This window comes from Lepidochelys kempii, chromosome 2 (assembly GCF_965140285.1).
Source record: "Lepidochelys kempii isolate rLepKem1 chromosome 2, rLepKem1.hap1, whole genome shotgun sequence".
Lineage (NCBI taxonomy): Eukaryota > Metazoa > Chordata > Testudines > Cheloniidae > Lepidochelys > Lepidochelys kempii.
The window spans coordinates 237,094,234-237,109,793 of record NC_136381.1 but is presented as its reverse complement, the minus strand read 5'-3'; the positions used below and the strand labels follow the sequence as shown (position 1 = coordinate 237,109,793).

Sequence of the window (15,560 nt, the reverse complement as noted above, 5' to 3'; positions counted from 1 at the left end):
CATGGATTAAGTTCAGCGCGCCTTCTTCTAGCAAATGCTTTGACACTTTACAGTTCCTTCACATTTCCAGTTACTTTGTGAAGGGCAATTAGAAGCTTTATCTCCAAGGGAAAAAAAGGAGGGTGATACACTGGGAGAAGTGCCAGACCAGCCAGAGAAACATGTGCCAAGCACTGAGGTAGTCACCAACCAGGGTGGATAAAATCAGATTTTTTTTTTTTTAATTTAAATTGGATTTTTTTGATAAAATGCTTTTTGAGGAAAACACCTATCTAAAGATAGTTTTCATTAAGATACATTATAGCTCAAAGATATCTCACCATGGAATAGGGATTATAAATTCTAATTCTATAGCATGAGACAATATATTCATGTCATGTTTAAGAAAAGTTTTGTAAATGAGTTCCAATAGTTCATGGATTAGGCACCCAATCTTATGGGGTTCCGGGGGTTTCTGTATAGATAAATTTAGGTTAATCTTTCTATGTACCCAATGGGACTCAGTGCTCAGGCTAGAAGATACCATCAGAGATGCTTAGTTTTGCAGTTCTCAGACTGTGGATTTGTGTGTCCAGAAATAACATGCTTGTTAACAGCAAAAAATGTTTTTAAATAAATACGATAGCTCGATAGATGAGAAACAACAGACCTCAACCCTATTGTCCCTCTGCAAATTTGTGTACACAAAGTCAATCCCTTACCTCTCTCAAAGTGCAAAGTTTCAAAAAGTTCAATGAATAGAAGATTGTTGGGGGCGGAATAGATCTGGAGAAGGAGAAGAAGTCTGGAGATAAATGTGAGAAGCGAGGGACATACACTTGTTTTGTTAAAATATTATACGTTTGTTGTTGAAGAAAAAAATCCAGAATACTTAACGTTGTTGTTTTAGTTAAATAAAACAATTTAAATGTCTGTCTGGTGATGTTCTCCTCCTAATACAGCCTGGCAAGAAAATCCTCCAAATATTAATGATTAACCTGTTGAATTGGAGATAGTTCACCTCCCAATAACTTCATAAATATCTGCTTCCATTACCTTTCGTAAATGAAATAACCAAACAATCATTCATTTTCTGATACAGCTGTAAAACTAATCTGAAAAGTTTTCAAAATAAATCACTGTTTAAAAATGTATAGTGTGTACCTTCTAAAAATGAAACGTACATCTATCTGTGTTGTGAAGAATAAGTATTAAGGTTATAACAACTAACAAGAATGCACTTTTATGTAGAAAACCATGATTAAATCGAGTCTTCCTGACTAGTGATTTAAATCATCATTTAAATCAAATCCACCCTGTCACCAACCCAGATAGGCACTGAACCACAAAACAAAAACAAGCAAGTGGCTTACCAAGAAGTAATGTGCTCAGTAGCCATAAAACTGCCTAACAAATTTAGATGTCAAGGGATGGGAAAATAAAAAACCATGAATGCACCACTGAAGTACACAAAAATGCTTGAACCAAGGGCCTCAGAAATTTAGAATAATCAGTTGACTAAGTTGGACTTGACTAAGGGCTGGGCTGGAACTGACAAATGATATCTAAATGATGCTTCAACCCTCCCTCTTATATCAGCAACAGTTTCTGTCCTTTGCTGAGTACAGACAGGAGGAACTGTCTGGAAAATAGGTGGAGGGCAGCATTTACAACCAGTACGGGTAATGTGAGAGAGCCTGTACAGGGCCTACATCATATTCTACCTCAAGGGCCAAACAACCTAAAGGAATTATGCCAGTTTTGAGCTAATCCTGATTTCTGGGAGTGAGAATCCTGCACAAATGATATCTTTAGAGAAAACAGTTTTTCTCCTAGTTTTGTTTAATCTTGCTGCATAGACTGTATGAAAGGTACTAATTGCTTCCAGGCCTGTCATGTTTAAATATAAAATACTATTTTCCCTCCCACAATAAACAAGTTCTTATCTATGACAGCAGTTAGTAGCTATAAAGATGCTTATAAATAGAATAGTAAATAGTTTGGGTGAAGTGTAAACTGGTTCACTGGGTGATGTGTGTAGTAACGATCTATTTATGTTACAAGATGTGACTATGACCAAAATCTTCACAAATACTGGAACTGGGGATTCTTTTTCCCTTCCATAGCTACAACAGTACATTTCACAATTCTACTGGAAAAGTGCACCAAAACTATTTATTCAGTTCCAACAATAGAGATCATTGCTTTGTGAGTGTAAAATGTACTTAATGATACAAAATAAAATTGAAGTTTCATGGGTCACCTTATTGTTTTGATGAAGTCACTAGACAAATTTTGTGAAATTTTAACAAATGATAGGTCTGAAAAATCTTACTTAGAGCTTCTATTTGTCCATACCAATATATTTCAAGACCAAGGACTCACCCGGAGTTATTATGGTGAATATTGCACGCCCTTGCCATTAGCACCACAATCATTGGTCGAAAGGCTTTCCCTTTTCCATCAAAGTAATATTCACACATTTCCCTAAGTTCTGCTGTAGATACAAGAAATTCCTGTAAACAGAACAATGTATTAATTTCAAAGATACATAATCAACCTGGATTACAGGTCAGGAACATGCATTCAAATCTTCTAAGCTAGTAGTTTGGTTTTTCTCCCTCCAATTTATGTTGGAATTGGTTTTAAGACTATTTCTCATGATAACTTGGGGGAAAAATGATTAAGAACAGTGAAGTACACTAGATAGTGGAAATAGAGAGTCATTTTTCTGCTTCTATCAGTTACGTAATGATTTCTTCTTCACCTTCATTTTAGATTAAGAGCGGATCTCATGACAGCAATACACGTAGACTATCAAGAGAAATCTTCCGTCAGTTACTATGTTTAGAGCTTTGGTAAATTTTAAAGGGAACCAGATGGTTGCATTTAACCGTTTTCAATGTCAGAATCATTACATTTTCCTAAAGCATTCACCAAAACCTCCTACCTTTTTAATATCCTCATACAGATTCTTTAAGTCTTTCCGACCAAGTTTAAAAGGGTCCTTGTATTTTTCATCAGTAACTGTTTTACTACAGCTGCATGTTCGTGAGGTTGTTGTATGATGAAACCTGGCAACAGTATGATCCAAAACAATTAAGATTGTTAAAAATGGCTTTTTTCTGACTTTACACAACATAAACAATTCATGAAGGCTCTTGCCTCCCCAAAAATACTTTCAGCCAGCACTGTGAGGAGTTTAGCACGGCTACATGTCAGGATATGTTACATGTGACACAGATTTTAGAGTGATGTGTAAAATGCAGCATTTGAGAAAATGTGTTCAGTAAACTAGAGGGGATTTTTTTTTTAGCAATGCCATTTCTGTTTTCCTTTCCTTGACAGCCAATTTGCAGGTGTAGTCAACACTTGCAATTTGGTGCCAACAGAATGACTTTACCATCCTATTTTTTTAGTAAAGAAAGTGGTTTCTATTTTGGAGTTGAATATATTCTACACTCTATGCAGCTAGTCACTCTGGCCAACCATGTCTACATCAAATTCAGTCCTACAAGTAGGACAGAGAGGCTGAGCAATACAAAGAGTCAGAGCCTCTTCCTGGATATGCCAGGATCGATAGGGAATGAGCCTAATTTCCTTGAGGATCCCAGAGATCCACTGAATTTGAGGGTTATACCCACACACTAGGTTTCCTCTATTTCAACCTCAGGACCTTACCTGAGCTTTTTTCACTGCTGCAAGTTTTTCAGGATGGGAGAATTTCAGTCTACCTTCATGCCACATCAACAGAAAATGTAATATGACCTATATTAAATTGGTCTTGTACAGACTAGGGTGAATAATCTCATTTTACAGTCTGTTTTAATAACCAAGGCATTAGAGTTTAAAATCCACAACTTCACCTATGCAATCTACCTAATATAATTACTTCTTTACCTACTTGAATTGTTACCTAACAATATGGATCTTCAACTTACCGCAAAAATATACTACGAATTTTTGGAAATGACAAAACTGAACTTCTCCCCAGAAAATAATGCATCTGCAGAAAGAAAAGACTACTTTTACTCTAAAAATCAAAATCTTTACATTCAGTGGAACTATATGATCATTAAGAAATACTTGTTCATTAATATTTAGTTGCAGTATTTCCTTGTGTAGATAGAGAGTTGTAAAACCCAGTGCAAAGGCAGTATTACAATTGTTTCCTTACACATGATGTGGTATGTACATACACATTGCCAGTTAACTACTTACTTGATAAGCTGACTCCTGCACATAGGAATGCTGAACTTACTCACCCCTTCTAGAAAGAACCAGGGAGGAACCTTTTATCTAGTTGATATCTGAAAGCTGTACTAGCAAGACCCAGTCTATACATTCAGGGGAGGCACAGCCTCCTTTCAATGGCTCATTATGTTGCAGGTAGATTTGTGTTGAGCTGCCCAAGGACAAGAGTGGCTGGCATGACCCATGTTGGTATTTCCAGGAACCGTTACACTAATAATAATAATAAAAATAATAAAAAAGGTGTGCATCCTCTGCTTTCCCCTAAAGAGGTTTTAATTCAGTGTGCCTCCTACCTTAATTCCTTGTGCACAGGGAGCAAGAAAGAATACTGTACCACAGTAGTTCTTAACCTTTACCGCAGCCTGCACCCCTTTGGTTCCCAAAATATGTTCTCGCACCCCTTATCAAAAATCGTTGAAGTAGGTCAGCTCTTTAAACCTACATATATTTTTGTTTATATATTAATCGTTAAAAATGTATAATGTTAATAAATGCATAGGATTGATTAAACAAAGTACTTATGTGCCTGTGCTTAATTTGTGTTTTCGATGATTTACCTTCGAAAAAAACTGGCATGTCCTGCCCTCCCAGAAAGGGCATCTCACACCCCCAGGGGGCGTGTGCACCCCAGGTTAAGAACCACTGCTGTACAGGCTCTAAACCCTCACCATCCACCCACCCTTCCTGGAAAAGTTAAAAAATAAAGAAGTCAGGCCTAGTCAAGAAGTGAACATTCAAAACAGCACAGTTCCCGCTAAGTCAAAATACCAATACCACAGGACTCGCTGTGAATCCTGCCCCTCGTAAGATCTCGCTTCGGGAGGAACAAAGACAATTCACTGGACATTTGCAGATTACAGTTGCAGCAGCTGCCTACTGTGGCATATCCATGATTGTAGTCTCTTTCAGTGGACAACTGGTGTCCCATTTCCTTGTAAGTGCCACAAAATGTCTGATGGGGAAAGGGAAGTTTTGCTCCCCTAGCTCCCCAAATTGCACTTCAGGAGCAGTGCATGTAGCTAATTACTTAAGTGTTTTCCTCAAAACACCCCATGAGAGGCAATGACTATTTGGTGGTTTATATGAGAAACCTGAGGCACTGGAGGCAATTTTTTTTTTTTTTAGTTTTTAACCTCAGGTCACACACACACTAATCAGTCAATACAGGCAGCACTTCTCAGTGCGGGTCAAGCCAACACCATGACCTTGAGAGATGGACCTAAAACACAACCATAATTAAAAAAAACAAAAAACAAAAAAACCCAACCTATTTCATTTTGACTACAAAAAATGTGTAAACTGTATTTTCTTGCTAAACAAACCCAAATTATAGGTGGTAATGAAAACACTGGTTAATTAGCCTAGTTCTCCTAACGCAACCATAGGAAAACCTTTACAGGGTCTTCTTCCCCAACAACAAAACAAGTCCCCACCCTATAAAGACTTTAATTTAGCACGAGTAGTCTTATTTCAGGGCATAGTAAGGAGGATCAAGGACCAGGGGAAATGAAAATCCCCCATCCCTTTGCAGGGAAAGGAAAGCTGAGAGAAGCTTAATTCAGGCTGTGATTGCAGTGGGACTACTCGGGCTTAAAGTTTAGTATGTATGTTTGCAAGACCGGGACCTTTGCATGTGTCTAATCTATTAAACTACTTTAAAACAGGGTGGATAAAAATCAATGATTAAAAAAAAAAATAAAATCAGACTTTATTTAAATCGGATTTTTTTTTGATAAAATGCTTTTTGAGGAAAACACCTGTCTAAAGATAGTTTTAATTAAGCTACACTATAGCTCAAAGATACCTCAACATGGAGTAGGGCTTATAAATTCTAATTCTATAGTGTGAGATAATATATTCAAGTAATGTTTAAGAAAAGGGCAACAAAAATTATTAAGGGTATAGAAGGCTTCTGTATGAGGAGAGATTACTAAGACTGGGACTTTTCAGCTTGGAAAAGAGGCGACTAAGGGGGGATATGATATAGGTCTATAAAATCACAAGTGGTATAGAGAAAGTAAATAAGGAAGTGTTATTTACTCCTTCTCATAATACAAGAACAAGGGGCCACCAAAATGAAATTAATAGATAGCAGGTTTAAAACAAACACAAGAAAGTATTTTTTCACACAAAGCACTCTCAACCTCTGCAACTCCTTGCCAGAGGGTGTTGTGAAGGCCAATACTATAACAGGGTTCAAAAGGGAGCTAGATAAATTCATGGAAGATAGGTCCATCAATGACTATTAGTCAGGATGGGCAGGAATGGTGTCCCTAGCCTCTGTTTGCCAGAAGCTGGGATTGGGTGACAGGACATGGATCATTTGATGATAACCTGTCCGTTCATTCCCTTTGGGACACCTGCCATTCACCACGGTCGGAGGACAGGATACTGGGCTTGATGGACCTTTGGTCTGACCCAGGATGGCCATTCTTATGTTCTTATGTAAAAGTTTTGTAAACGAGTTTCAATAGTTCATGGATTAGGGACCCAATGTTATGGGGTTCCACGGGCTTCTGCATAGATTATTTAGGTTAATCTTTCTATCTACCCAATGGAACTCAGTGCTCAGTTTACAAGATAGCATCAGAGATGCTTAGTTTTGCAGTTCTCAAACTGTGGATTTGCGTCTCCAGAGATAACATGCTTGTTAACAGCAAAAAATGTTTTTAAATAAATACTATAGATAGATGAGAAACAACAGACCTCTGAAAATTGTCCCTCTGCAAATTTGTGTACACAGAGTCAATCCCTTACCTCTCTCTCAAAGTGCAAAGTTTCAAAAAGTTCAATGAATAGAAGATTGTTAGGGGTGGAATAGATCTGGAGAAGGAGAAGAAGTCTGGAGATAAATGTGCCAACGGATGGACAGGCAGTAGAAACAAAAGCGGAACTGTTTGAGTAGCATATTACAGAAGTCTTGAGGTCTTTCTGAGTGTAGCCTTCACTGATTTGAGATCTACCATGCCATTCTCTCACTAGAAGGGAAAACCTATCATGGCATCAGGCTGTAAAAGAGACCCAGTTTGGGAATATTTTAATGAAGTTCCTCCACCTGTGGGTAAGAAAAGCATGCATGCAAAATGCAAACAGAGCAACAAAGAAATGCAAGACCTGGTTGCCAGAATGAAACAACATTATGAGAAGTGTTCCTTCTCAGGAGGAAGCTGAGTTGAAGATGATGAAAGGAACATGTCTGAACATGCAGGATCTTCAGGTTGGTAACAACAAGAATACACTTCTATGTAGAAATCCATAATTAAATCGAGTCTTCCTGACTAGTGATTTAAATCAATTTGATTTAAATCAAGTCCACCCTGCTTTAAAAACAACCAGTCTAGTTTTATATTAATTGTAGATGTAAGAAATACATTCCACTTATTCTGAACACCAGAAAACATTACTTTTTACAGTTTTCTTCTGCATTTCCACCTCCTTACCTTGAACTCTGGTCTACCTCAATTTACACATTTAGTTAAAGGGATCAACAGTGTCTTGAGGGTATGTCTACACTTACGACTGCATGTAGAGTACAAGACACTGCACGCCCAGCTAGCACGGGTATAAATAGCACCGTAGCTGGTGAGGCACCACTAAAGTGACTAGAATGCAGACATACCTAGAGTGTGTGTTTGTATACACACACACACACCCCATGTCAGTGTTTCCCAAACTTGGGAAGCCACTTGTTCTGGGGAAGCCGCCTGTTCTGGGGAAGCCCTTGGCAGGCCGGGCCAGTTTGTTTATCTGCCGCGTCTGCAGGTTCGGCTGATCGCAGCTCCACTGACCACGGTTCTCCGCTGCAGGCCAATGGGGGCTGCGGGAAACGGCAGCTGGTACGTCCCTCGGCCCAGGCCGCTTCCCACAGCCCCCATTGTGGGTACAATAGAAGCTGTCACATGACTGACTGGCCAGCATTCTCCCAGAAAAGGTGAGGGCTTGAGATTACCATGTTCTATAAATGTGTTTCACAAACAGCATATTTCTGCTCATGTTCACATGTGTCTTTCACTGACTGCAAACTGCTCACCACCCTGGTACACCAGCCCTCACATACCAACCCCCCATCTGAACATCCCTGTTCTCTGTACCATATAAAACATATTAAAATACTTCTTTCCCCTGCTGAATCCCACAGACATACCATGCATGTGCCCTGCACTCCACATGGTCCTCCCTCCTTACCTTGCACCTCATGCCCCCCAGCCTACTAGCCCAGTACCCCTTGCACCCCATCAGCCCCATACCTGGTGCTCCTTGCACACCATACCGCACCCCACAGCCTTTAGTTCAGTGTCCCCCGCGCCCCCTAACCCAGTGCCCCCCGCACCCCCCATGCCCCCTAACCCAGTGCCCCCCGCACCCCCCCATGCCCCCTAACCCAGTGCCCCCCGCACCCCCCCATGCCCTCTAACCCAGTGCCCCCCGCACCCCCCCATGCCCCCTAACCCAGTGCCCCCCGCACCCCCCCATGACCCTAACCCAGTGCCCCCCGCACCCCCCCATGCCCCCTAACCCAGTGCCCCCCGCACCCCCCCATGCCCCCTAACCCAGTGCCCCCCGCACCCCCCCATGCCCCCTAACCCAGTGCCCCCCGCACCCATCGCCCTCTACACACTCCTTAGCCCGGCGCCCCACCCCGCGGTTCCCATTCATTCCTGTGACCTCTAGTTGCCCGCAGCGCCGCTCGCTCACCTCGGCTCTCCCCGCAGCCCGCCCCGCGCAGGGCCCGCAGCCGAGTCGCGGCCCTGCGGCCTCCAGCAGGCTCCGGAGGGAGCCGAACGCGGGCGCCCGGGAGGAGAAGCAGCAGCAGCAGCGCCGCCACCACCACAGGGCCATGGCGTCTCCCAGCGCCGCCACCCGCTGCGCCTCCCGGCCCCGCCGCGACCCGGAAACGCTGCTCAGCCGCCCTTTCCCCCGCGGGCCAGGTCCGGGCAGGGCGCGGCCGGGGGGGGCGGAGCCGCCTTCGGGGCGGGGTGGCGCCGTGGCCGGGATACTGCGCGTGCCAGCGGGGCGTGGGGAGGGTGAGGAGCAGGGGCAGCCAGGCCCCATCCACAGCCCTGCGGGGAGCCGCCCACCCCTGCGTCCTCGGCCCCTGCAGCCAAGCGGGTCCCCGGAAGAAGATACCGCGCAGCGCGGGATAGCCACCCCCCTCCCTGCCGCCCGCAGCGGGGCACAGACCAGGGAGACGCTCCCCGGCAGGGGCAGGCAGATGCCAAGTACTTCCGTGGCGTGACAGGGCGTAGCCGTGCCGCCAAAGCGGACGCCGGTTTTGGCCAGGCTGGTCCTGGGGCCGGGCTTGTGCCTGCTGCCGTCCCGTCTGTGGGGCGCCTTCACCGCCCCCCTGGGCTGTGGCTGGGTCACACGCGCTCCGCGGGGGCCCTGTCGCCGCTGGCGCGTTGCCTGTTTTCTGAACTGAGCCTCTAGACTGTGCTGGGTCAGGCCGCTGAGCCCGGTGGGATGGTCAGGCCGTCACGTTTTTAAAATGTTGGTTTTTTTTTAAAAAACCTTCTCCAGACCAGGCCATTTCCCGGCACAACCAAGTCACCTGGAAACCATTTTTGTGCAGTTCTGGAAAACGGTTTCAGAACAATAGGCAAATTGCCACTGTAGAATAGATGGGGCTAGAGAGATGAGGAGGGAGAGAAAGTGAGGGGAAAAATATCTCTAGTTTATAAATTAAATGTATTAGAAGGGAGCACTGTAATCCTCTAGTCTGACCTTAATGAGCCTTTTCCCTGCCTGAAGGATCTTTCCTGCAGAAGAAGAGTTTGGTCCCCGTTACTACTGTTTTGACTCCTGGGTCTGTACTGACTGGCAATCTTTAAAGCAAAGTTCCAGTGTCAGCATGTCCGGGTGCCATGGAGTTGCCCAGTTCCTCACCTGGGTGGTGCTGATCTGTCAGGCTGGATGCTGCCTCCTGGATTCCATAGGTGCAGCAGGGAGTTTCAGGGGAATTCCTGTCAGCAATAAATCAAACCTTGACCAAGGTTATTGTGAAAGAAAAAGAAAAACAAATAGTCTTAGTATGTGGAGCCTTTCTTCAGAAAGCCTCATAGGTACATTTTATATTGCACAACTATTTCTGTTTGCTGGACTGTGGTCTTTGTTAAAATGCTTATTAAATTTGCCTGCAGCTTTATTTGGAAAGAACTGTATTTGGTGGTTAGGGAGAGACAGCGTCAAGCTCATGTACTACTTTTAAAATTACAACCAACATTGACCACAGCAAACTATTTAGTCTTTTTATCCTTGTATTAGAGATCTGTAGCTGTGTTAAACAGTACCACTTATCCAGTAATGGGCCAGGGCTGTCCCAGTTTGAATTTGGAGTGGACAGGCTATGCTGCAGCAAGAGCCACAGACTGTGCGCCCTGCTAAGGCTGCTTTGCACTACACAAAGCAGACTTAAAGTTGGCTAACTGGCTACCTGGGGATCACTCTTGCACAGGGGAGTCTCCAGATCAGTATTCTGGCTGTATGTCCCCTATGCTTATGGCTGCAATTGTGTTGCTTCCTTGCATAGGGGACTTTGATTGTGGGGGAAAGAGGGTGTGGCTGCTCTTGGGGAATTCCTGGCAGTTGAAATCGCCTTTTAGGAATGTCTACACAGCAAAGAAAAACCCGTGGCTGGCCCATAATGGCCCACTCAAGCTTGTGGGGCTCAGGCTATGGGGTTGCTTACTGCTGTATAGCTTTGCAGGCTCATGCTTGAGCCTAAGATCTAGGACCCTGCAGGGTGGAAGGGTCCCAGAGGTTGGGCTGCAGCCCAATCCCAGGAGTGTACACAGCAATACAGAAGCCACGCAGCCAGAGCCCCATGAGCCCAAGTCAGCTGTCAAGGGCCAGCAATGGGTTTTTCTTTGCTGTGTAGACATACCCTTAGTGGCCATTACAACTGTGTGCAATTTGTATCAGCCCTGAGGCTGTTCTAAACTGCATGGGAGGTGGGGGGGAATTGACCACCAGTTGACCCTAGATTTGTTTTGGAGGGCATAAGTAGTATAAACTACTTAAATCTGCTTTACACTGTAGACAGATGAGGATCCAGCCTTTACTGTCTAAAACATGATACATTTTTGTCTCCTGTGTTTTCTATTTTTATTTTGCCTTTAGGGAAAATAATATATCTCTAATAATGTGGTTAATTCATAACATTTTTTTAAAAGGTTCATTGGATTTTTTTACAGATATGCTGCCTGTTGATACTATTCCAGAAAACTCAATTCGTAAAGTACGAGACTGCATTTTTTCTGTAGCCTACCCTACTCCTTTTATATCCAGAGTTCTTCTTGTAGCAGTTTCAAAGGTTAGATTTATTTATTTCTTAGAATATAGTGTTCCTGTTTTATTAATATGTATCTTTAAAATTAATAGAAAATTTTGAACACAAAATATACTATGGGTTTCAGAGTAGCAGCCGTGTTAGTCTGTATTCGCAAAAAGAAAAGGAGTACTTGTGGCACCTTAGAGACTAACCAATTTATTTGAGCATAAGCTTTGTATATCATGCACCTTCATTTTAGTGGTGTCTCTTATTAACTCAAAGAATAGCGTGAACAAAATCTCCCTATCATCAGAACTTTGGTAACGTTTAAATTTGTGTGTGTGGTTTTTGGAGGGGGGTGAGAGAACCTGGATTTGTGCTGGAAATGGCCCACCTTGATTATCATACACATTTTAAAGAGAGTGGTCACTTTGGATGGGCTATTACCAGCAGGAGAGTGAGTTTGTGTAGGGGGGGCGGAGGGTGAGAAAACCTGGATTTGTGCTGGAAATGGCCCAACTTGATGATCACTTTAGATAAGCTATTACCAGCAGGAGAGTGGGGTGGGAGGAAGTATTGTTTCATGGTCTCTGTGTATATAATGTCTTCTGCAGTTTCCACAGTACGCATCTGATGAAGTGAGCTGTAGTTCACGAAAGCTCATGCTCAGATAAATTGGTTAGTCTCTAAGGTGCCACAAGTACTCCTTTTCTTTTTGCGAATACAGACTAACACGGCTGTTACTCTGAAACCTAAATAATTTCTGTTTTTTCAGGATGTTCTGGAAGGCATTTTGGACCTTGATGTATCTGTCAAACAAACAGACGATTTTCTCCAGCTTGTCAGTGGTGGGAAAGTGGTTTTAGGGTCTATTCCTCTGGCCCATAGGTATGGAGGCCATCAGGTAACAATAATACCTGTTCTGCACATGATAATATGGATTTATGTGCTGGCATTTACCATTTGAATTATGTCTTGAGAAACTGTAAAAATACTCAGTGCTCATTGAGGGCTAGATTGTAATTTTACATTCTGTCTTGTGTAAGGGGCAGAAAAGGGAGGGAATTGTAAATCTTGGTTAGTTTCCTCCTGTGAGTAAACCCATTAACTTCAGTAAATCTTCATCAGTAAGCAAACAGTAAGCATGTGCAGGATTATGTTGAAACATGTTTGGGGGATCAATCCCTTAATAATTACTTGAGCAACTGTAGCATTATTTGTATCATATAGGTCATGTTAAGATGTTTGTTAATGATGTCCTAACATGTAAATGATAGCAAGAAGAAAATGACTTAATTTTTAAAATTTCTGTTCTTGTTAGTTTGGTAGTTGGGCAGGTCAGCTGGGTGATGGAAGAGCCCACTTGATTGGTGTGTACACAAACAGGTACAGCGTGCTTTATTTTAAAATGATCATATAGCATTTTATGTAATATTTGGTTGACATGTGGATATCCCAGTATGTATCATAAATACTAGTGTTGTTTATGTAGGTATGGTGAAAGATGGGAATTACAGTTGAAAGGTTCAGGAAAGACTCCATATTCAAGGTACAGTACAGTTAATTCACACAGACAGAAGTTGGATGTTTTCTCTACATATTTGAAAACAGAAGACAAAATATTCCCAATCCATTTGTTCTCTGTAGAAATGGTGATGGAAGAGCTGTGCTTCGCTCCTCTGTGCGAGAATTTTTGTGCAGTGAGGCCATGCACTACCTTGGAATTCCTACAAGCAGAGCAGCTAGGTATTACCCATCTTTTCTCTTTTGCAACATTCATGTTTATGGAAACTATGAAGTTGAGTTTTGGGATTGGGCTTTTTTGTCTTGAGCTGTGAATCAGTGAAGTGGAGTAGCTAATCTCTTAGAGAGAGATTTTTTCTAAATGCAGAGTTACAGCTAGTGCCAAAATATACCCCTCCATTTTTTGAGATTGGTAAAACTTCTTAATGATGCTAGGTTTGAGAATTTTCATTACGAATTGATTCACTTTTGTCTCTGAAGTGATTTGCAAATACATTTTTGTTGATGGTACTGTTTGCTATACTTTTCTCTGTTTTGGAGTGAACAGCTGTGAATGGATGCAAGGGAAGGTGAGAGACGGTTGTGTTTTAAAGGGACACGGTCAACTTGAAATCTACTCAGCTCTCAAAAATGAGTTAAAATTAATTTAAGAAACAACACCTGCCACTAACTTCCCCTTCCATTGTCTGGTATTACAATCACAATTTCTATTTTAAATGTTTTTTTTTTTTTAAACTCTCACCTGTTGCTATATGGAACACCTGCACAAGGAGCAGCGTGAACTAACTGACTCAGATCCTGATCCTTTAAGTAATATGCTCATACTTTATGTATATGAGTAGTCAGTGGGACTACTCACGCATAAAATAAGCACCTGTGTAAGTCTTTGCAGGATCAGAGCCTAAATCATTACACATGAAAAAAGGTGAAAATGACAATCTGCAAGTATTATCATATACACAAAGTAAACAAATGGCAAAAATAGAGAACTTTTTTGTCTTTCATAACTTTCAATTGCAATAACCTTAGGGTGTTTCTTTTAACATAGATAGAAAAACTTATTTTAAGCTAGAAATATGCATTTTAGGTTGATGGTGCCCCTTTCAGGTGATCTGATACTTTTCTTAATTATTACAGGATTTTTAAAACTTATGTTGAATATAATTCACTGCACAAAATCTGAGATAAAAGCAACAACCAAGTACACTTGTCATTAGTGTCCTCCAGGATAAAAAAAAACCCCACAGGTGGTCATATTAAAAAAAAAAATTAAAAATCAAATCTGCTTGACACATAGAAACTTTAATAAGCACATTTATCTATTTTCTTTCTTAGAATTCTGTAAAACAAAAACTTTCAAGATGTCTGGTTAAAATTGTGACATTTATTTTGTGTTCCACGTGAGTTGGTCATGTCTGGGGGCTCATGTGTTTCAGAGTCCACAGAAAGTAAACATTCTGCTGCAAATGCATTGTACTCAGCTGTCACAATGCAAACTCTTGTGGTTTCTGTGGTTGCAGAGTGCCTGCAAATCTCTAGCATTAGTTTTAACACAGGTTTCAGAGTAGCAGCCCTGTTAGTCTGTATCCACAAAAAGAACAGGAGTACTTGTGACACCTTCGAGACTAACAAATTTATTTGAGCATAAGCTTTCGTGGGCTACAGCCTACTTCATCCGATGCATAGAATGGAACATATAGTAAGAAGATATATATATATATAGAGAGAGAACATAAAAAAGTGGAGTAAGAGGCTAATTAATTAAGATGAGCTATTATCAGAAGGAGAAAAAAGCTTTTGTAGTGGTAATCAAGATGGCCCATTTAGACAGTTGACAAGAAGGTGTGAGGATACTTAACATGGGGAAATAGATTCAATATGTGTAATGACCCAGCCACTCCCAGTCTCTGTTCAAGCCCAAGTTCATGGTATCTAGTTTGCGTATTAATTCAAGCTCAGCAGTTTCTCGTTGGAGTCTGTTTTTGAAACTTTTCTGTTGCAAAATTGCCACCTTTATTTGCCTCTGTTACTGAGTGTTACTAAATGGCCCACCTTGATCATCACTACAAAAGGTTTTTTTCCTCTCCTGCTGGTAATAGCTCACCTTACTTGATCACTCTCATTATAGTGTGTAGGGTAACACCCATTGTTTCATGTTCTCTGTGTATATAAAAAATCTCCCCGCTGTATATTCTACTGCATGCATCTGATGAAGTGAGCTGTAGCTCACAAAAGCTTATGCTCAAATAAATTTGTTGGTCTCTAAGGTGCCACAAGTACGCCTGTTAGTTTTAACACATTTACTCTGCTGGAGTGCAATGTTTGTAAATAACGTGTTGGAAGATCTGTTCACTCATTTCAACAAAAGGTCCCAAAGTGTCAGTAATTGATGCAAAACCACAAATCTGTGTGGACATCAGTGTGAGAGCTTATGGCAAGGTTATGTCCTTCCTATACTGTTGTCTTGACAAATTGTTCACTTCAGAGATACTATCAAACATTATTCCTTAACTGTGTGCTAATTCTGTCGTGTACA

General features: G+C 41.8%; 2 protein-coding genes across 18 annotated transcripts in view; one reads left to right on the top strand and one right to left on the bottom strand.

Moving 5' to 3' along the window:
- The window catches only part of PDSS1 (decaprenyl diphosphate synthase subunit 1), a 44,071-nt gene extending 34,716 nt beyond the window's left edge, over positions 1 to 9,355 (bottom strand). For 2 of the 13 annotated variants that reach the window (XM_073334309.2, XM_073334307.2), the window contains exon 1: positions 2,365 to 2,448. Coding sequence is in view for 5 of the 13 variants with exons in the window: in XM_073334305.2 (XP_073190406.1) it covers positions 2,365 to 2,495; positions 2,930 to 3,053; positions 3,921 to 3,985; positions 8,929 to 9,285 (677 nt within the window). In the remaining 8 variants the exon portion in view is untranslated. Of the gene's footprint in view, positions 1 to 701; positions 744 to 2,364; positions 2,496 to 2,929; positions 8,435 to 8,928 lie in introns of those variants that run through there. The other 11 variants (XR_012157590.2, XR_012157591.2, XR_012157592.2 and 8 more) reach the window with 11 other exon arrangements.
- Positions 8,985 to 15,560, top strand: part of LOC140907712 (protein nucleotidyltransferase YdiU) — a 76,625-nt gene continuing 70,049 nt past the window's right edge. For 2 of the 5 annotated variants that reach the window (XR_013635421.1, XM_073334288.1), the window contains exons 1-6: positions 8,988 to 10,292; positions 11,424 to 11,542; positions 12,276 to 12,404; positions 12,822 to 12,886; positions 12,993 to 13,049; positions 13,148 to 13,246. Coding sequence is in view for 4 of the 5 variants with exons in the window: in XM_073334288.1 (XP_073190389.1) it covers positions 10,082 to 10,292; positions 11,424 to 11,542; positions 12,276 to 12,404; positions 12,822 to 12,886; positions 12,993 to 13,049; positions 13,148 to 13,246 (680 nt within the window). In the remaining variant the exon portion in view is untranslated. Of the gene's footprint in view, positions 10,293 to 11,423; positions 11,543 to 12,275; positions 12,405 to 12,821; positions 12,887 to 12,992; positions 13,050 to 13,147; positions 13,247 to 15,560 lie in introns of all 5 variants that reach the window. The other 3 variants (XM_073334289.2, XM_073334290.2, XM_073334291.2) reach the window with 3 other exon arrangements.